Source organism: Primulina huaijiensis, chromosome 3 (assembly GCF_012295235.1).
Source record: "Primulina huaijiensis isolate GDHJ02 chromosome 3, ASM1229523v2, whole genome shotgun sequence".
In the NCBI taxonomy this organism is placed as follows: domain Eukaryota; kingdom Viridiplantae; phylum Streptophyta; class Magnoliopsida; order Lamiales; family Gesneriaceae; genus Primulina; species Primulina huaijiensis.
Window position 1 is genome coordinate 1,779,704 of NC_133308.1, and position 22,351 is coordinate 1,802,054.

Genomic DNA, 22,351 nt, shown 5'->3' on the forward strand with positions numbered 1-22,351 from the left:
TCAAATGTGTAAGAAAATACTTAAGTTTCAAGTAATATTAAGTGGCTTTTGATTGTATCATTTGTGAAGTTAAAATGTGATACTTAAATTGGTACACAAAGTATCTAATTAGAGTATATAATACATGATTTTACCCCGAAAATACTCATATCCAATTATTTGAGGATGCCAAAATATAATTTGAAGTTAATATTAAGTGACACCGATGATGATATTCGTGAAGAAAAAATGTGATACTTAAATTAATACAAATAATACATAATTCGAGTTCACAAACACTTGATTTTACCTTTTAAATACTCAAATTCGATTGAGTATGTCAAAATATATAATTTGAAGATAATATTGAATATCTTTTGATGATGAGATTTGTGAATAAAAAACGTGCTACCTAAATTGGTACAAACAGTACCTAATTTGATTTCACATATACTTGATTTTACCCTTTTAAGACTCGATTTTGATTATTTTGGGATATAAAAAATATAGTTTCAAGTAATATTGAGTGACTTTTTATGTGTCATTTGTGAAGTCAAAATATGATACCTAAATTAGTACAAAAAATATCTAATTCGAGTATATCAATTCTTTATTTTACTCCCTAAATGACAAATATTCTAATTTGAGTTTGCAAATAATTGATTTTGTAAATGAGATACTTAGAATATGTATTGAAATACTGGATATTCGAATAAGCAATGTAAGTTCACCAAATATTGGTATTTTTATGGAAGATACATTTGGATTACATATTCATATCATTTAATAATTAAAAAAAAACAAATTCTCAACTAAACATGAAAATTTTAAAGTACTTAGTTTTACTTGAGAAGTACCTAATTTGAGTTTGCAAATACTTGATTTCGTAAATAAGATACTCACAATATGTATTAAAATACTAGATATTCGAATAGGCAACGTAAGTTCACCAAGTATTGATATTTCCATGGAATAAGCATTTGGATGACATATTCATATCATTTAATATTTTTTCTGTAAAAGAAAAAATAATTCCCAACTAAGCATAAAAATTTTAAAGTATTTGTTTTTATTTGAGAAGTACCTAATTTGATATTGCAAATATTTAATTTGGTACATGAGATACTCATAATATGTAATAGAATACTGGATATTCGAATATGTAACGTAAGCTCACCAAGTGTTTATATTTCCTTGGAAGATGCATTTGGATGACATATTCATCTTATTTAATATTTTTTATAAAAAAAAAACAAATTATCAACTAAGTATTGAAATTTTAAAATACTTATTTTTACGTGAGAAGTATCTAATGTGATACCTAAATTAATACAAATAATGCATAATACGAGTCCACAAATACTTGATTTTACCATTTAAAACTCAAATTCGATTATTTGATGGTGTCAAAATATATAATTTGAAGTCAATATTGAGTTGCCTTTGATGATGAGATCCGTGAAATGAAAATGTGATACCTAAATTGTTACAAGTATTATATAATTAGATTCCACTGATAATTGATTTTACCATTTGAAAACTCAAATTTGATAATAAGTATAATGAAATAATATTGATGCATATAATGAATGATTATCATGATGAATAATGAACTATGTTTATTTATTTAAATGATATGAATAAGTATCCTAATGAATTTTCCATGGAAAGATTGCATATTCGAATATCCAGTATTTTAATGCATATTGTGAGTATCTCATTTACGAAATCAAATATTTGCAAACTCAAATTAGGTACTTCTCAAGTAAAACTAAGTACTTTAAAAATTTCATGCTTATTTGAGGATTTTTTTATCAAAAAATATTAAATAAGATGAATATGTAATCCATGCTTAGTGATCGAGCAAAACTTTCATTGTAAAATTCTTAGTAAAAATTAATAATATTCAAGCTCGAAATAATCGCAAGTGCACGATGTCAAGTAATAATATAGTCATGGACTTTCAATAATCGCAAGTGCACGATGTCAAAATGTTCCATGCTTAGGGATTGAGCAAAACTTTCATTGTCTAAGGACTGTATTTCTCAATTATTATTCTTAGTTATTCAATTTTTAGCAGCGAAACTTCAGATGATTGTTTACTACTACGATTATTAAATAAAAACTCAATGAAATGGTTCAAGGATTAAATGATGAAATAAATAAGCTAGAATGATTGATTAAAGTTCAATGAGAAATGAATTTGTTGGGAATCTCGGTTCACCTACCCCTCGCTAATCTACTTAATTCATTCGACAATTATCTATGCTTTCGACGAGATTTCATATCCAATTGAACATGCCCTCTCAAGCTATGCCAAACTAATTCAACTTAGTGAAGTAATTAAATCTCTTTAATTATTTATCAATTGTGAATTGCATGTCGTTTTATTAAATCTCATAGCTTTCGACCTATTGGAACATGTCATCCAAATGCATCATGGATGGAAATGCGAGCACTTGGTGAACTTACGTTACATATTCGAATATCCAGTATTTTAATACTCATTATGAGTATCTCATTTACCAAATCAAGTATTTTAAAACTAAAATTAGGTATTTCACAAGTAAAACTAAGTACTTGAAAAAGTTCAATTGCGAATTTATTTTTTTAACAATAAAAAAATAATTAAATGAAATGAACATGTCATCCAAATGCATCTTGGATGGAAATGCGAGCACTTGATGAACTTACGTTGCATATGCTAATATCCAGTATTTTAATACTCATTCAGAGTATTTAATTTAACAAATCAAGTATTTTAAAATTGAAATTAGGTATTTCGCAAGTAAAACTAAGTACTTCAAAAAGTTCAATGCTTAGTTGCGAATTTGTTTTTCTTTTAAAAATTAAAAAATATATTTAAATGGAATGTACATGTCATCTAAATGCATGTTGGATAGAAATGCGAGCACTTAGTGAACTTACATTGCCTACTTCAATATCCAGTATTTTATTAACTTTTATGAATATTTCAATTAACAAATCAAGTATTTAAAATTGAAATTAGGTATTTCGCAAATAAAAGTAAGTACTTCAAAATGTTCAATGCTTAGTTGCGATTTTTTTTAAAATAAAAAAATAATTAAATAAAATTAACATGTAATCCAAATGCATCTTGGATGGAATGCGAGCATTTAGTGAACTTACGTTGCATATTCGAATATCCAGTATTTTAATACCCATTATGAGTATCTCATTTACCAAATCAAGTATTTTTAAATTGAAATTAGGTATTTCGCAAATAAAACTAAGTATTTGAAAAAGTTCAATGCCTAGTTACGAATTTGTTTTTTTTAACAATAAAAAAAATAATTAAAAGAAATGAACATGTCATCCAAATGCATCTTAGATAGAAATGCGAGCACTTGGTGAACTTACATTTTATATTCGAATATCAAGTATTTTAATACCCATTATGAGTATCTCATTTACCAAATCAAGTATTTTAAAATTGAAATTAGTTATTTCGCAAGTAAAACTAAGTACTTAAAAAAGTTCAATGATTAGTTTCGCATTTGTTGTTCTTTTAAAATTAAAAAATATTTAAATGAAATGTACATGTCATCTAAATGCATGTTGGATAGAAATGCGAGCACTTAGTGAACTTACATTGCCTACTTCAATATCCAGTATTTTATTAACTTTTATGAATATTTCAATTAACAAATCAAGTATTTAAAATTGAAATTAGGTATTTCGCAAGTAAAACTAAGTACTTCAAAAAGTTCAATGATTAGTTTCGAATTTGTTTTTTTTAAAAATTAAAAAAATATTTAAATGAAATGTACATGTCATCTAAATTCATGTTGGATAGAAATGCGAGCACTTGATGGAATTACATTGTCTACTAAAATATCCAGTATTTTATTAACTTTTATGAGTATCTCAATTACCAAATCAAGTATTTAAAATAGAAATTAGGTATTTCGCAAATAAAAGTAAGTGTTTCAAAATGTTCAATGCTTAGTTGTGAAATTTTTTTAAAATAAAAAAATAATTAAATGAAATGAACATGTAATCCAAATACATCTTGGATGGAATGCGAGCATTTGGTGAAATTACGTTGCATATTCAAATATCCAATATTTTAATACCTATTATGAGTATCTCATTTACCAAATCAAGTATTTTAAAATTTAAATTAGGTATTTTGCAAGTAAAACTAAGTACTTGAAAAAGTTCAATACTTAGTTGCGCATTTGTTTTTTTAACAATAAAAAAATAATTAAACGAAATGAACTTGTCATCCAAATGGATCTTGGATGGAAATGCGAGCATTTGGTGAACTTGCGTTGCATATTTGAATATTCAGTATTTTAATACACATTCTGAGTATTTTATTTACTAAATCAAGTATTTTAAAATTAAAATTAAGAATTTCAAAAAGTTCAATTAGTTGCGAATTTGTTTTTTTAAATAAAAAATATTCAAATTCAATTTACATGTCATCTAAATGCATCGAGAATGATGAGTGGAAAGAGAAGATGATCAAAAAAAATTGGTATTTATATAATTTTTTATTAATTAAAAGGATAAAAAGATAAAAATACATGAAACATGTAGTAAAAGTTAAGTTGATCTTTTGTCAGGTACTAAAATATAAAAAGAATTGATAGATACTGAATCATAAATAAATATATTTTTCTACGATTTACCCTTGAATCTAAGTGTTAATAAGGGAATAAATAGCTAAAAAAGGCTGGCAAATGCATATCGAAGAAGCGCGTACTGTCTCTGTCTCTGTCAGTCTCCTTCACCTCACTTTCCTTGCACAATATGAATACTATAAATACCACACTCTTTCCTTGCAGATTTCATACCAATTCCAAAGTTTCAATCTCCCCCAAAGCTGCTCACTCAGATTCTCTTGCATTACAATGGCTTCTAACCATGTTATAAAATCTCTGCTTTTGGTTATGTTTTCTGCATTCAATTTGTCTTCTGCCCAAGACCAGCTTCTTCGTTACCACAAAGGTGCACTCTTGCAAGGCACCATCTCTGTCAATCTCATATGGTACGGCCACTTCAAGCCTTCCCAAACGGCTATCATCTCAGATTTCATCTCCTCCTTGTCAGATTCCGCCTCCACCCCAAGCAACCCATCGGTGGCCACTTGGTGGAAGGGCGTCGAGAAATACTACCACCTCGCCAACTCCAAGAATCCATCCTCACTTTCTCTCCGTTTGGNACTCGAATTACACTTTCACATAGTGACAAGGAAGAACATCTTATATTACACATATTCACTTTTTCTTAAAAAACTTGTAATAAAAATTTATTAAAATTAAATTATTTATTTAATAAATATGGGTCGATTTGTAAAAAATAGAGAAAAACAATACTAAATATAGATAATGAACTATATATTTGAGACATATAAAAAAAATATAACTTTCATATTTGAGACGAGGGAGTACATATATAATTAAATTTGAATTTATATATGTTTTTAAAAATATAAAATAAAATCAATTTTATAGTATGCTTAAAATTTGCAAATAGATTTGTGTAAAGATCCAAACCTCTGAGGTGCAACAAGCTTCCTCCAACATAAAAACCACTGGAGCGTGCATAGTGGGGCCCAACGAACAGACAGGGGCTGAGTTGTCATTTCAGAACAGACGCAAAACATCATGTGAATGGCATTTTCGTTGTTTACTCAAAAAACAGTGTCAGTGTTGCACCCATTGTGGTGCTTTATTATCATCCTCCTCTTTTTATGTTTGAGTCAGTCTACGGTTCGTCCCTTGGTCGTTTGGAGTATTTCTCCGAGTGATTTTGGCGTGCACAAGTGTTTTCAGCGGCTGCTAAGGCGGATTTGAGGTTGACAAAAATGCGTGGTTTTGAAGATTTTTTCGTTTTAGATGGATTATTTTTTCCCCGGTTGTTAGGTTTTGCGTTGTTTAGAGAGTAGATCTGGTGGGATCTGAGTTTATTTTCCGATTGACTGTGTTTTTTCTATGATTTTTCGTGGGTTTATTTGACGTTTGATTAGGGCTTTTTGTTTTAATTTACTGAATATGTTTTAATCACGCTTTAGGGTAAAGTGACCTTGAGTTAGGGTTTTTACAGATTTTAATGTTTTGCTGTGTTCTTGTACATCAGTTGCTAGTGTTTTGGATTGCTCCTGTGCTTTCACACTCTTGTATAATTTTAACCCTTTGAATGCATCTTGTGTCTTTGTTTTTTTTTAAAAAATTGTTTATTCTCTTCATCCATTTATGTGTTTAGTAATCAATAATAATAAGTAATAATACTCTTGTCTTTATTCTTGTTTTTTTTTTTTTGTTAAAACATCCTAATAGTGCCGATAGTAACCGTAGTTAAATGTCGACTAAATCAAATAACCTGTACACAGTTGTAAGAAGAATATCTGATTTATTCACTGAGTTGATGCTTACCTCTGTGGCTGCGGTTTTAATTTGATTAAATATTGTTTTTAAACGCTTGTTAGTTTTAGCCTTGTGTTACTATTTTCATGTCACGGAGATATAATTTTGGAACCGTTCTAACAAACGTTTTCTACTTTGTTGCCTTCTTATGACCCAACAACGGCAGTCTTGTATGAATTTTCTGGTGTGGAGTAATCAAATACTTGAATGAAGATACACTTCTAACATTTTTATTCATGCTATTCTGTTATTAGGTCCAAATTAGGATGAAGGCCATTCCTTATATCTTAAACAGTTTAATATAGCTCCGAAGTTGTTTTTTGTTGGATTTAATGCCTGTTTTGATTGTGACTTTTGTTTAATGTGTGTTTGTTAGCTTGGTATTGTTACTTTTGGCTCATAATTCCTTCATTTTGTTTGCTTCTCTCCTTGTTTTCTTCTAGTTATTATTAAACAATCCTCATCTCAATAATTTTCGTTTATGCAGTTGCTACCATGGTGAGAAAGAGGCGAACTGATCTTCCTGGGGCGGGTGAGACCTCTGAGCCTCGGGAATCTGGTGAAGGACGGGGTGCAGTCCAACGACCACCAGCGCAGCATCCAATACAGCAGCAAGGAGGATATCAAGGAGGAGGAAGAGGCTTTGGTCAACCGCGAGGAGGTTATGGTGGTCGAGGTAGCAGAATGTCTCCACAGCAGCAGTATCATGGTGGGCCTCCCGAATATCAGCAGGGTCGGGGTGGTCAGCAATATCAACGAGGAGGGTCACAGTCTCAAAGCCGCGGTGGATATATAGCTGGTCGTGGTTCTGAGGCACCTTCTGTGGTTGAGCCATCTAGGCCACCAGCTCCCGAGCTGCACCAAGCTACCCAGTCTCCATATCAAGCCCCAATGATTTCTGAGCCTATTCCATATGGAATGCCGACCCCTGGAGGCCCTAGCTCCTCTTCCGAGTCACCTGATCCGACTAATTTGGAACTCCCCGAGCAATTTCAGTCTCTTTCTGTCCTGTCTGAACAGCCTACAAGCCAAGAAATGCAGCCAGCTTCTAGCAAGGCCATGCGGTTCCCCCTGAGGCCAGGCAAGGGTAGTTATGGTATCAAGTGTATGGTGAAGGCCAACCACTTCTTCGCTGAGCTTCCAGATAAGGACCTTCACCAATATGATGTGAGTTTTTTGAATTAAGCCACCAGCTACTTGATTTTTTATTCTCCTTTTGGATATGTGAGTTGTTTGTACTTCAATCTATTTCCCTATATAAGTATTTATTTTCCTGTCATAGGTGTCAATTTCACCTGAAGTCACATCCCGCGGTTTTAATCGTGCTGTGATGGAGCAGTTGGTGAAGCTGTATCGGGAATCTCACCTAGGAAAGAGACTTCCCGCATATGATGGAAGAAAGAGTCTTTACACTGCTGGGCCTCTTCCTTTTACTTCGAAGGAGTTCAAAATCACCCTTACTGATGAAGACGATGGTCCAGGCAGTGCCAGGTTTTTTCGTTTTCACTTGATTTGAGTAGATGTGGCCAACGTTTCTTGCATGCAATCTTTTTTCCTTTAAAACCATTGTTTAATAGTCCTCTTTTTTATATTGTTGAAGGCGAGAAAGGTTGTTTACAGTGGTGATCAAGTTTGCTGCACGCGCCGACTTGCATCATTTAGGCATGTTTTTACAGGGAAGGCAAGCCGATGCACCTCAAGAAGCTCTTCAGGTTCTGGACATTGTTCTTCGGGAACTGCCCACCTCTCGGTATTTTTTAATGTTCTTTTCTATCATAATAATTTATGTAATAATTTTTACTTTTTATCATTCCAATGTGCTGATATTGCTTTGAATTGTAGGTATTCTCCTGTAGGCCGATCTTTCTATTCCCCTGATTTAGGCAGAAGGCAACCTTTGGGTGAAGGGCTAGAAAGCTGGCGTGGTTTCTACCAAAGTATTCGTCCCACTCAGATGGGACTGTCACTTAATATAGGTGAGCAAGTTTATTATTCGGTATGAGAAATTGTACCTTTTCAATTGTATTTTGGGAAGACCGATTCTCTAATAAATTTAACAATGAGTTATCCTTCTCGAATAAAATTTATTTTTGGTGCATGATTTTTAAATTCTCATACCTTAAAATGTGTTTATTAACTACAAAGATTACCTTTGATTGCGCAGATATGTCATCAACTGCTTTTATTGAACCACTACCAGTGATAGATTTTGTCACCCAGCTTCTGAACATGGACGTTTATGCTAGACCATTGTCGGACTCTGACCGTGTGAAGGTTTTCTCTTGCACCTCCTTTTGCTACTTGGTTGTATATGTTACCCTAACATCTTTGCTGCTTTGGTGTTGATACCCCCCCTTCTGTATTAATGGTAAGATTAAGAAATTAAGTTCACTTATAACTTTAAATTTAAAATCTACGTATGAGATATGACTGCCTTTGTAACATTCTTGCGAGAAAACAAATTAACTGAATTACGATACCTAACCTCAACACGGCTAGATCATAGAGTCCTGGATTATTCAACCATACGTATCCCGTTATTAGAGTACTAAATGGAATTTATTGGGATCATTGTCCTATTGTGCGGAATTCTCTTTTTCCATTTTAAGATTTTGCCACTTGAAGTTTATGCTCATGCCATCTTCTTTCTTTGAATCCATGAATTTTTGTGGTAATACCTAAATACCAAGTGCTTGACCTGTGGTTAATGATTTTGACTGCCATGGATCAGCAACAATTTCGTTCATATTCCGATTTACATGTTTATTATTATTTTCTTTATTAACTAACACCTCACCACTCTCAAGAACCAACTTGGGTCTTTAAAATCTTGTGCATGTTTCATGGGGTGGTGTAAATCTTACTGTGTCCTATGTGTTATCAATAATTGTTACAGATAAAGAAAGCACTAAGAGGAGTAAAGGTGGAAGTCACTCATCGAGGAAATATGCGCAGGAAGTACCGCATCTCTGGGTTGACATCACAAGCTACACGGGAACTAACGTAAGGATCTTATTTTAATGTGTAACTGTTTGAATTTTAAATATTTGAATCTCTGCTCGGGGCTGCAGCCAGTCTATTTTTGAACTTTTGGGTTCATTAGTTTTGTATAGCCTTTAGCTTATGAGTTATGGCTTACGATGGTATTTGGATCCTGTCTTAAAGTGTTTTATGAATTCCCCATATATTGGAAGTGTTGTTTCGTATGATACTCGGTGCTACCTTCGTATGACTTTGGTTCTTGCTTTGTGTCATCTTATTAGATTTTGTTTGAACTATGACTTTGGTTGTATTAGATTTCCGGTTGATGAAAATGGTACGCTGAAATCCGTGGTTCAATACTTTCAAGAGACTTATGGATTTGTCATTCAGCATACTCAGTGGCCTTGTCTACAAGTTGGAAATACTCAGAGGCCTAATTATTTGCCAATGGAGGTTAGATAACTGTCCCTTTCAATTAGCCGATTTCTTTATTATATCATTTCATTGGAGTACTACAATTGTTGATTGACCAGGTGTGTAAGATTGTAGAAGGCCAGCGATATTCTAAGAGGTTGAATGAGAGACAGATTACTGCACTGCTCAAAGTGACGTGCCAGCGTCCCCAGGAGAGGGAGTCTGACATACTTCGGGTTGGTCTTGGGGCAACACTTCTCTAATGTGTTCGTTTTTTTTGTATTGTGTTGTACCTATTGTGCATGTTGCATTTTTTCCTCCCCCCTTTTATTTATTGATTACGCAATTTTGGTTTTTGGATAATTTGACGTGAAACGAGGAACTTTGGCACTTCCTGTTTTATATTTATCTTTGTAATATTGCCTATATTAGTTTTTCAATCTTGCTGTTAATAATTCTTGCATGTAATTGTGGCCCTTTTCTCCGTCTTCTGTCAGACTGTACATCATAATGCATATGCTGAAGACCCTTATGCTAAGGAGTTTGGGATTAAAATAAGTGAAAAGCTGGCTCAGGTTGAAGCTCGTGTTTTGCCTGCTCCCTGGGTTAGTAAAATATTTTGAGCTTGTATTTTTGATTGTTTTGGTTGTTGGTGTCATGTATTTGCTTCGTCACTTTTACAGCTCAAATATCATGATTCGGGTCGGGAGAAGGATTGTCTGCCTGAGGTTGGGCAGTGGAACATGATGAATAAGGTAATTGCTGGCCAAAAATCAGGGACAGAACTAGGACCTAAGTGTTTGGTTTAGAATAGCTTTATCATATGCGAATTTTTGCACGCCGCATTAAAGTTTACCAGAGTTCTTGACGAGATCTAGCATTCCTGTATAAGTTTCAAAATTAGCTCATATTTTTATGTCTTAAAATTTTCTTTTCAATGAGATTGAGCGATGATTCATGTTAGCCAATCTTTCTTACACTATAAAAAACGTTTTCCGGAAGTGTAATGTTTGTAGAATGAAACTAAGCAAGATTTACCAGTGAATATATCAGAAAGGCATCCTCCCAATTGAGGAAAAAAGAAAATATGTATAGTATTTTTTCGTATCTAATTAGATGGTTGATGTTGAATTTTATTTAGGCTATATTATCTTAATCAACATTTTAAATCCTGAACATTTTCTCGAGGAATGCAAAATGTAATGCATAGCGTACAGTTTGCACATGGCACAAATTTGCAAGGGCGTTTTCCCAAAAAATCGTCTTCCAAATGTTAAGAGTAAGATATTCTTTTTCTTTCTGGTCTTAAAACAAGTAAAGCGGGGATATGTGCTTTTGGCCTGGATAATATTAGTTACAGTGGTTTATTTTGTACAATATACTTTATGTTGCATGTCTATCATCTTTGCCCATGGTATTCCCGTGTTTTGACTGGACATGTATTTCATCAAAGACTGCCTTCATATTTTGTTTTGATTGAGTCACACTTGGCAACTGTTTTGCTTTGTGCAGAGGATGGTGAATGGTGGCACTGTTAACAATTGGATTGGTATCAACTTTGCTCGCGGTATAAAAGACACAACGGCTCATAGTTTCTGTCACGAGCTTGCTCAAATGTGCAGCGTTTCTGGAATGGTAAAGATGGATCTTATGACATTGTTGTCCATTGTATGGTTGAAACCTGTGTAACATAATATTTTGTGTTGAAGGCTTTCAATCCTGAACCTGTCTTGCCAGTTATTACTGGTCGTCCTGATCAGGTGGAAAGAGTTTTAAAAACTAGGTTTCATGATGTCATGACAAAACTGCTGCCCCATGGGAAGGAACTTGACTTGCTAATTGTTATATTACCAGACAATAATGGTTCTCTTTATGGTAAGAGGTTACAAGTCTCAAACTCGTAGGCCCCACTTTTTTTCAGGAAGTATTATGTATCTGGGCTTTTGCTTGATTTTTATTTTTCTCCAGGTGACCTGAAGCGGATATGCGAAACAGAACTTGGTATTGTTTCTCAATGCTGTTTGCAGAAGCATGTCTACAAGATGAGTAAACAGTACCTTGCCAACGTGTCTCTGAAGATAAATGTCAAGGTTGGAGGGAGAAACACTGTATTGCGCGACGCAATTTCTAGACGTATACCCCTTGTCAGTGATTGTCCTACAATCATATTTGGCGCCGACGTTACTCATCCCCATCCAGGAGAGGATTCTAGCCCATCAATTGCGGCTGTAAGACACCCTATTCTTGATTTGAGATTATTATTTGTATCTCTATTTGGAAATTTGACTTGTTAAGCAATATATGTTTACTGGAACTTCTTTTCAGGTTGTTGCTTCCCAGGATTGGCCAGAAGTCACCAAATATGCTGGTTTGGTTTGTGCGCAAGCACATAGGCAAGAGCTTATTCAGGATTTGTATAAAACCTGGCAGGATCCTGCCAAAGGGGTTATGCATGGTGGCATGATAAGGTTTAACTTCTGTCGTTCACTTGTGAACTTGTCTATCTTACGTACCAGTTGTGATTATTTATGGGCTTATCTTATTTAATATAGGGAACTGCTCATCTCTTTCCGCAAAGCGACTGGACAGAAACCACAGCGGATCATTTTCTATAGGTAAGAGGAAAATTTTCCATGTCAGATGATTGTTAGATATCTCTCCTCTTTGTTTCCTCTATCCTTTCTTCTCTTATGAGGTTGCCTTGTCACAGGGATGGTGTCAGCGAAGGGCAGTTCTATCAAGTCTTGCTTCATGAGCTTGATGCAATCCGCAAGGTTAGCTATTTCTTTGGTATTTGGGTATTATTTAGGAGAGCTTATATGGTTTGTGAATTGAATCTTATATTTGTTTTGTATTTAATCAGGCATGTGCATCTTTGGAGCCAAACTATCAGCCGACGGTCACCTTTGTTGTGGTCCAGAAGCGGCATCATACCAGGTTGTTTGCCCATAACCACAATGACAGACAGGCAGTTGATCGGAGCGGAAACATACTCCCTGGTATAGAATGTTGACAGCTAAAATTCTATTTTGATTGACCATTAAAAGGTTCGTTTTCTTAGTTGAATTATGTATTTGATTCGCACAGGTACTGTTGTTGACTCAAAGATCTGCCACCCCACTGAGTTTGACTTCTACCTTTGTAGCCATGCAGGGATACAGGTAAATTTAAACTTCCACTTAATTTATAAGTTATTGCCTCTATTATGCATTTCTTGTATGAATAATTCTACTTGCAGGGTACTAGTCGCCCAGCTCATTACCACGTGCTGTGGGATGAAAACAAGTTTACTGCTGATGGTCTTCAGTCTCTCACTAATAACCTTTGTTATACGTAAGTACTGTCACTACCTATATTGAGAATCTTGTGGTTTTGATGTTTATACTTGTCATGATTATGTTTTTACAGGTATGCAAGATGCACACGCTCTGTTTCAATAGGTAAGCATCCCCCTTTCTGTGCACGTGTTTCCTTAGTACTGCATTGCATATTAGTTTGTTGAAATCTTTGCGTGATGCTAAAGAAAGTTCACATGCTATCTGGCAGTGCCTCCTGCGTACTACGCACATCTTGCTGCTTTTCGGGCTCGTTTCTATATGGAGCCAGAAACATCGGATAGCGGCTCTATGACTAGTGGTATGGCCGCCAGTCGTGGTGGTGCTAGTACAAGTGGTGGTGCAAGGAGTACAAGGGTTCCAGGGGGCAACGCTGCAGTGAGACCTCTGCCACAGCTTAGAGAGAATGTGAAAAGGGTTATGTTCTATTGTTGATAGGCTTGGCTGACTTATAAAGATTTCTTCGTTGGACATGATTTTATTTGTGTTTTGTGAATTGAATGCTGCTGTGTGGATGGAGAAATCGGTTATGTCGAAGCTCTCATGCGTGTGCTACCTCTGTTTGCTTATATTATGTTTTCATGTAACGTAACTTTATTAATGACTACATCGGCTATCTTATGGTTGGTTGATATTGTGTTCATGAAGCTTGGATTTATGTTAGTTTTCTTGTAATTTAATAATTTGAATAAGTTCAATACAGAACATGCCTGAGTCGATTTGATTAATTTGATACTAAGGTTTGTATTTTGGATACAAAGTCAGATTTAGGTGTCTAATTAAACTGTTAAAAATTTATAACCAAATATAGATTTTTGATTTGGTTTTATTTGGCTTACTTAAGTTTTTAAAGTAAGTTTTGTTTTTAACGAAGTCGATATATAAATTTGTATATTTATAAAATCGGTTTTGCTTGAATTTTTTTATTAAATTTTGAATCAATTTTGTTTCTCTTTTCAGATTTCAAACTGATTTTATTTGGTTCAATTCGATACCCTTTCTACTCGTCAGTACTATTTCATTTTGAACTTTATGACGTCTTACAAATGACGAGCTCCTTTTGTATTGGATCACTCCATAAATGGATTACAAATTTAAATTACAAAGAAACTAAAAGATTACGTTCGTATAAAAAACATGGAGAACATGGGAAAATAGATTATCCCAAGCCCCCCCCCACAGCAACGATGTCACGGGTTTAATTAGACACATATTTGTGCTCAAAGAAAAATGTTTGATCATGGACGGGAGATTCATATGATATATACTCGAAAGGTTTCATTTTAGCAATATGAAGCAATTATTTTACAGAAGCATCCAAGATTCAAATTTCATTTTCTCTGATTCTTGGAATGAAATCTAAGAACCACATAGAAAAAGAGCCTATAAAGAACTCCCCAAGCCAACAAGATGCCTATGTCAATCCATATACTCTCAATCTTGTGGATATCCATTGTGAACAACACATCTTCACCAATCAATTTGCAGTCTTCTTGCAATGTTTCAGATGTTGTGTTATGCAATCTACTGATCTTCAGATCTCCCAAGGGACCGGGCGACAACTCCTGCTCGTTACCCTTGTAACAATTCGAGCTCTTGAATTCATTTATTAACAATGCCTCAAAAGGGTATTTGATTGCGGAGATATAATGCAGCCATTGCCAATATTTCGGAATTTGGGATGGTTTCAAGAAAAATCCACAAGTCAAGAAGAAGAGAGCTGTTGTAGCAATCACTACTGCATAACCAGTGATGTAACTTGGAACCAGTGCACTCACCAGCATCACGTAAGCATTGGTGGTTATTAGAGAAGCATAGAGAATCAACCAAAAGTAGATTATACTACTTCGGAGACGTAGTATGGATCGAGTTATTCCTGCAAATGTGAGGCCTTGAATTGCGAAAAACGGGAGGTAGACGATGAGGGATGAGATGACATAAGATGAAGCACGGTACGAGTTATGCGACGTTTCTCGGATGAAGATGAATCTTTCTTGGATGAAAGTTGGGACAGCATCATTGGAAGAAAAAAAGACGAGGCAGATGGAGAAGATGTAGAAATTCAGGAGACGTTTGATTGTTTTGAAGTCGTAGTTGTGGAGATTCTTGAAGAGGGACGATAGAACAAGAGCCATTACGGTCAAGACGATCTCTCTTGATAGGAAAAGCTCCGGGGTTCGAATCACATTGAGTGCAGTACGCCAGGAAAGGACCATAACCTCCCGGAGCCAAGGGTTGGCAAATTTCTGCATGTTCTCCGGTTCGTCAAGAACCTCCTCTGCAATGTCAAGTTCTTCATAAGAAGTGGGGAGTGAATTAGGTCCTTGGGTGGAGGCCACTGGGGCCTTTGTTTTAGTAAGATGATGATTGGAAATATAACTTCTTGAACTGGACATCGGTGTCATTGCTGGAGTTTGTCGTGGTGTTCGTGCTGGAGTCCAGGTTGGGGGACGTTGTGGTGTACCCCTAACACCCTGGTAGAGCCAAACTGGCAAGTCTTTATAGAAATGAGAAGCTAACCGAGGATTGCCAGCTCCGCTATGAATGCTCATTGGCGTACGAAGATTCTTGCTGCTTCTTTCAAGGGAATTGTCAAATTCATCATCATCATCAGTGTAATTGAATTTTGCAGAGTTTGCTTGAGGTGTCATGTTTCCACTCGAAAACTGGTTGCTATGTAGGCTCAAGTGCTTACTCCAGGGGCTCCTCACATGGGGTGTGAGGGGGAGTTTAGGCTTTTTTGGTGGTTTTTGAATAGGAGTTTTTGCAACTTCATCTGGTTTGATGCCATCGCGTTGATAGAGAATGAGTGGATCGAGTCCAATAGTCGATTCATCGTACTCTTTGATTACATCGAGGAGGTATTCTAGGCTGTTCTCACCATCCGGAACAGGCCTCGAAAATCCAGTAAGGTATGAAGACAGAGCAGTTGGACTTCCTGTATACATCAGTCTACCCCTGTAGTCCGATTCGTTATAAATATTTGCAAAATCTTGGATGATACAAAACAACCAGTAGTAAATAATACGTACTTTGCAAGGACAGTGATACGGTCCAGGAGCATTTGGATCCGGGAAGAAGGTTGATGGATAGTCAAAAGAACCATGCTTCCCCCTCGGGCGATGTCCCTCACCTTTTCGATTACACTAAAAGCACTTGTAGAATCGAGACCTGAGGTTGGCTCATCAAGAAACAGCAGTGGTGGTTTGTGGATTATGTCGATACCAATTGACACCCTCCTCTTCTCTCCACCAGAGACCCCTCGAGTCGCATCGTTGCCGATGTACGTATGACATACACTCTGAAAGAAGGTATTTTTTCACAAAACTTGGAAAGAAATTAAAAACTGGGATGAAGAGAAGACGGTGAAAGATTTACTGTCAAACCGAGTTGATCGAGCAGCTCGACAACACGTTTCTTCTTTTCATTAGTGGATATCGAAGGTGGAAGCCTCACTTCCGCTGCAAACATGAATGTCTCGAAAACCGTCAGCATGGGGAAGAGTTGATCATCTTGCATGGTATAAGAAGAAATCATCTTCATATAGCTTGTTGTCACCTGCAAAATGGATCATTCTTTCTGAGTTTTTAATGGACCTGAAATTCGTCCGTAGCTCATTCTTTTCAACATTCAGAGAAATATTCGTTCATAAACTTACCTGTTTACCATCTATCCTGACAGATCCTTCAAGACTTCCCTGAGCAATACGGCCGGCTAAAGCATCAAGTAGCGTTGATTTTCCAGCTCCACTTGGCCCTAAGATAGCTAAGATTTCACCTCTGATTGCCTGCCCCGAAATGTCATTGAGAAGATAAGCTTCTTTTGCAATCCAAACACCATCTTTCTTTATTTTCTTCGTGACGGAGTAAGACAAGTTCTTGAACTCAAGGCCATGTCCCGGTATGAGCTTTCGAGTAGGCTGCTTTACTACGTTTTTGTTTCCCCCCTGTGAGGTTTTATCCAAGTCTAGCAAGCACTCAAGGCTCCGGTTCGTGTCTTTACGAGCAAATCTTGCCATCCTTTTTATTTTTATTTTTATCAAGAAAATCACTCCTAAGTACTCTTATTTGTTGGCTGAGCCAACTCACTCTTTAGAACTGAAATTTGCAAGTGATGTTATATATTAAGGGAAAAAGAAGAACTTGGAATGTTGCCGAATTGTTATCAAACAAAAAAATATAATTAAGAACCAAAAAGATGCACAGGTAGCAAGGCCGTAAGTTAGGAATTGCCGTTTGTAAGCTTAGATGTTTCAGAATTGAATTGTTGGATTGTCCGTTTGTAAGCTTAGATGTTTCAGAATTGAATCGTTGGATTGTGTAATAAAAAGACAGGCACTTTGTCTTTTGTTACTTTGTACCATAAAGAGTTTCTTGTTCCACTAGAATGTTAGAAAACAATGCCAGTTATACTTCTTTTACAAAAAATTACATCAATAATCAAGCTTAAGTTGAAAATTTCACAAATCTTCAGACATGTTATGTGGCAGTTTAGTGAGGGCTAAGTATACAATGAAAAAATTTATAAATTTTGGATTTGAGTTTTGTAATTTGTCAAACTTTGGTTTTCATATAAACATATGATATATTGTTTATTTAACATCGATTTTTTCCTGCGTGACTCATATGACTCGAATAAATTATATATTATATATATTGAAATTCATCTAAGAAATAATAAAGTGAAACAATAAAGCAAAAAATGACACCCGATATTTTAAAATATGAGGAAAAAATCTTGTCATTTTTTTAATTGTTGTTTAGGTAAATTTTAATATGTATAATATATGTTTTATTATTGTCACGTGGACATGTCGACTTACAAAACTAAAATAAGTCTAAAACATAACAACTTACCAGACTAAAATAACTATTTTTCCAAATATATGCTATTCTGAGTTAAATTTAGCTCAAATACTACAATTATACAAAATACGATTCCCATAGTTAATTGATTAAATAAATAAAAGTAGTTTTACATTCTGGTTATCTAAGCAGTGATAATTTATTGCATGAGAACCTTGGAAAATTCCATGCCATGTTCCGTAGGAAAATTCCAAGACTTGTTACATGGGAAAATCAGAAACCCCTTTCATTGACTAAAATTCGGGTTGAAATTTTTTTAATACCCTTTGTATCAGTCGGGCCGAACTCACCCAAATTGAAACCCACAAATCTATGCATCATCCATTTAAATAATTCCCCAAAAAAAATCAAATTTCTCAGTATGGATGAAAATTGATTGCCCCCATGCAGGATCGAACTACAGACCTCCAGTTTACAAGACTGGCGCTCTACCACTGAGCTATAGGGGCCTTTTTCTTTTTAACATTTTTATTTATTTTTTTATAATTGTAAAAGAATTACCAATTTTGACTTTTTAATTGTCTGTTGAAAGAAACAAGCACGTCTAAGAAAAAAGGGTTTAATGGTGGTAAGAAATCTTTCAATTGGATTATTTTTACAGTTTTCCTTCTTTGAATTATTGTTTATTTGTCAGGCAATAGTGTTAATCTTATGAATTGGGTGTCTTGACATCTTAGGTTGGTTGGAAGGATTTGGTTTGGAGCAAGAGATTTGGTTTGGGGATTTGAAGTGGTGAATTTGAAGTTCACCCAACATAATTTAATTTAAGCAATCAAATGAGTTTGAAACCCATGGATTTGAGGCTCAAATCCCTCAATCCAAGTACATGCTTAGTGCATAGTTATACAATACAGTTGGGAATTAGCATATTATTTTGTTGTTTGAACTGGATATTGGGGGTTTATAGGCATGTCGTTATGCCCAACAAAGCAATATTCGATGTTATGTTGCGAATTACTACACACATGATTTGAATTTGTTACGGTGTTTGTAGGAAAGTTAGTATGGCTTTGAGAGTTCAATCCGTTTGAAGGAATGTTAGTCGCATTTTGTTGTCTATTATGACTAGAATCAGTGTTTAATGAAGGTATTGATTTGTTCCACTATTAAAGTAGGTGGTATTGATGAATCAATCTTTGAATAGAATGTCTATGCTCTCAAGATAAATACTACTTTACGTTGATTGGCTGTAACTAAGATTTCAATCCAAAATCAAAATTTTCAAGCAAAAAGGAGGATTTGAATAGTTGAATTAGACCTTTTTGCTTAGTTTTTCAGAGAATTTCTCGTTTGATTCATGTATGTGATCAAAGATATATTTTTTTTACTGATGCTTAGGTAAGTAGTATAGACTGTTGGAAGCCTTTCAAGGTGGCCTTATTGTCCTTTTGAAACAAAAACGTGCAAATTTTCAAGCAAATTCGCATCATCTGTTTAACACACATGCTCGGTTAACTGCTTGAATATATTTTTTTACATATTTCCTTGTTTTGTACTGCTGCCACTCTGTCAACTAGTCGGGGTTCGTCTTCTTAAACCCTTTATGGCACAGACTTTGATTTAATCTTTACTAATCATCGAGTTGTTGTAATTTGCTTCTACATTGGTATGGAATGCAGCGAACTCACATGCATGGAGGCTGAGTGGTGAATTACTCCCGATTTTTGTTACAGGTTTGACATTTCGTAAAAAATCTGTTTTTTTCAATCTAGTTTTCTTAGAAAATACCAGCATTTTTATATTCTTAAATCACCTGTCCTATGCGATGGTATTTGCTCTCTTTAAATTTTACCCTTCTAATAGTTTTTTTCTCTGCTATGTGATAGAGGCTATTCAACGAGCTGCTGCCATCGATGAAATTGAGGGTTCTCCTAAAATAGATGCAACACATTTAGAGAGGTTACTTCCACAACTACTTTTAGATTTTTAAGGTACTTTATAGGTCGATACTCCTAAGTAATCAAGCAAAGTTTGAATTCAAAGTAAGCCAAATTTGAATTCAAAGAACAACATTTTTGAATTATTAACACATGTGTTGATTAGTAAAAAATTATTAGGTTTGATTATGTATGCAATGATATATAATTTTTTTTTCTTCCCTAAAATTCATCTATAAATATCGTTCATCTTCTTTCCAAAATCACGCTAAAACACAAAATTATCTTATCTACTATCACAAGTGTGAATTGAAAAAGATGATTTAGTGTAAGATTTTTAAGGAGTGTTTATCTTTGGAAAGAATAAGATTAGTGAAAACAAAATGAGTGTTAAAATCAGAGTGTTTTGAGTGAAATATTATATATTCTCAATTCTCTTGTAAGTGGTCTCTTTGAGAGGTTTAGATTGGATGTACACTAATTTTGGGGTGAACAACTATAAGTATTTGCGTTCATCTTATTCCATTATCGATATTACATGTGATGTTTCGCTTCAATGTTACATCTAAAATTCCTCGATATCCAAGCAACTGGTATCAGAGCGATGTTCTGAAATACTATAAGAAGTCCTCGTATGCTTTGTGGTTGCAGCTTAGTCTGAACTTCCACTTCAAAAAAAGCTTTCTAAACAGTATTATAGAAGTTGTTTTTTTTGTGTTCAGGCTTTGACGATTAATTCGTTGGTAGCAGTCACAAAAGATGGAGGTATATTATACAAGCAAGATGATTAGCCTTTGGCTCTAATTATCAACTTTGAAAAATTAAGATGAAATATCTTTTATTCGTCACGAAAATGAACTTATCGATGTTCAGCGAGTATAAACCAGATGATAAATCAGATGTCAAAGGGAACTTTGAGAAAGAGCTAGTCCGTAGGTGCATCCCACACTTTGTTGATAACAACGTATACAATCACATATGTAACGAAACATATGCTCGTATGCTTTGGACGAAGTTGGTGACACTACATGCCTCGAAAAGTGATAATAACATATTGTTCTCTTTGAGCAAGTTTGTCTAGGTTCGATACAAAGAAAAAACTCTGATTGCAGATCACATGAACGAGATTCAAGAATTCGTGAGCACTTATGAAGTATGAGCATAAAACTTGATGATGACGTGATAAATCTGATTGTGCTAGCTTCATTACCAGAGTCTTGGGAGACTTTGAAGGTATCACTCACGAACACGTCACTATGAGGAGTCTTGAGTATGAACTTCATCAAGAGTGACATTTTGAATAAAGAAATGAGACGGAGATCTCAAGGAACCTCTATCTCACAATCAGATGTTTTGGCTGCTGAGTGGAGAAGATGTTGACTCTCGAAAATCTAACTGAGGCATGGCAGGGAAAACTATGTCATGGCAGTCAAAGTTGAAAAAATGTGTAACATTGTCAACCACTGAAGCATAGTTCATTGCAGTAACTAAGGCATGCAAGAAGTTGTTATGGATGAAAGGGTTTTTGGAGGAATTAAGTTTTGTGCAATATCAATACAAGTTATTGTGTGACAGTCAGAGTACAATTCATATTGGGAAGAATCCTTTAATGCATTCAAGATCTGACTGGAAGGTAGATGCTTCTGGAGATTTCCGCTTCATCTCTTCATTCAAGATGTCACTTTTGATGAAGTTCATAACCACGATTCCTCTTGGTGCTGTGTTCGTGAGTGATACCATAAACTTTGGTAATGAAGCTATTAAATCAGAGCTATCACCTCGTCATCAAGTTTTATGCTCATACTTGATAACTGCTTCACTAATCCTTGAATCTCGTTCAGATGATTTGTCATTCTTTGTATTGAACCTGGACGAGCTTGCTTAAATGTAACAATTTGTTGTTGTCACTTTAGGATTTGAAGGCATATAGTGCTCCAACTTCGTCCAAAGCGTACGAGTATGTGTCTCGTTACAAATGTTTTTATATACGTTGTCATCGATAAATTGTCGGATCTAACCTCAAACGTGCTCGTGCTCAAAGTTCCATTCGGCATCTGGTTTAGACTAGCTAAAAACAGGTAGGTGCATCTTCGTGACAAATAAAAGATATTTTATCTTACTTTTCTAAAGTTGATAATTAGAATCATTAAGTCTAATTATCTAGTTTGTTCGCACCTCCATATTTTGTGACTGCTACCAACGAATTATTCGTCAAAACCTGAACACAAAAGAACAACTTCTCTAATATTGTTTAGAAAGCCGAGGAAGTTCAGACAAAGCTGCAACCACAGAGAATACGAGGACTCCTTATAGCATTTCAAACCTCGCTCTGATACCAGTTGTTGGGATATCAGGGGAATATTTAAGGTAACATTGCAGCGGAACATCATAAGTAATTTCAACAATTGAACAAGATAGACACAAGTATTTATAGTGGTTCACCCAAAATTGAGCTACGTTCACTCTAAGCATATCAAGGAGATCACGTTTTTTTTAAAATCAAA

General features: G+C 34.9%; 2 protein-coding genes, 1 long non-coding RNA gene and 1 other non-coding gene across 4 annotated transcripts; 2 read left to right on the forward strand and 2 right to left on the reverse strand.

The window, feature by feature from the left end:
- Nucleotides 1-5,647: 5,647 nt before the first annotated feature.
- LOC140972920 (protein argonaute 1A-like) lies at nt 5,648-13,748 on the forward strand. Its single transcript, XM_073435401.1, has 22 exons — nt 5,648-5,805; nt 6,862-7,541; nt 7,657-7,865; nt 7,975-8,124; nt 8,217-8,350; nt 8,539-8,648; nt 9,271-9,377; nt 9,671-9,809; nt 9,890-10,006; nt 10,268-10,375; nt 10,454-10,525; nt 11,283-11,405; nt 11,480-11,645; nt 11,739-11,998; nt 12,096-12,238; nt 12,323-12,385; nt 12,481-12,544; nt 12,634-12,769; nt 12,858-12,931; nt 13,009-13,103; nt 13,179-13,210; nt 13,317-13,748. Exons 2-22 carry the CDS (start codon nt 6,870-6,872, stop codon nt 13,538-13,540), a joined length of 3,198 nt encoding a protein of 1,065 aa, XP_073291502.1. The 5' UTR covers nt 5,648-5,805; nt 6,862-6,869; the 3' UTR covers nt 13,541-13,748.
- A 688-nt stretch (nt 13,749-14,436) lies between these two features.
- LOC140972052 (ABC transporter G family member STR-like) lies at nt 14,437-17,197 on the reverse strand. Its single transcript, XM_073434524.1, has 4 exons — nt 16,764-17,197; nt 16,484-16,663; nt 16,138-16,406; nt 14,437-16,063 (listed from the first exon to the last, which is right to left on the reverse strand). The coding sequence occupies exons 1-4, from the start codon at nt 17,121-17,123 to the stop codon at nt 14,437-14,439; spliced, it is 2,436 nt and encodes an 811-aa protein (XP_073290625.1). The 5' UTR covers nt 17,124-17,197.
- A 1,150-nt stretch (nt 17,198-18,347) lies between these two features.
- On the reverse strand, nt 18,348-18,419 carry TRNAT-UGU (transfer RNA threonine (anticodon UGU)). The gene has a single exon. It is a non-coding gene; the product is annotated as a tRNA-Thr (tRNA).
- Nucleotides 18,420-18,475: 56 nt separating this feature from the next.
- LOC140972922 (uncharacterized) lies at nt 18,476-19,891 on the forward strand. The gene is made up of 3 exons (XR_012174553.1): nt 18,476-18,538; nt 18,648-19,643; nt 19,797-19,891. It is a non-coding gene; the product is annotated as an uncharacterized lncRNA (long non-coding RNA).
- Nucleotides 19,892-22,351: the final 2,460 nt, after the last annotated feature.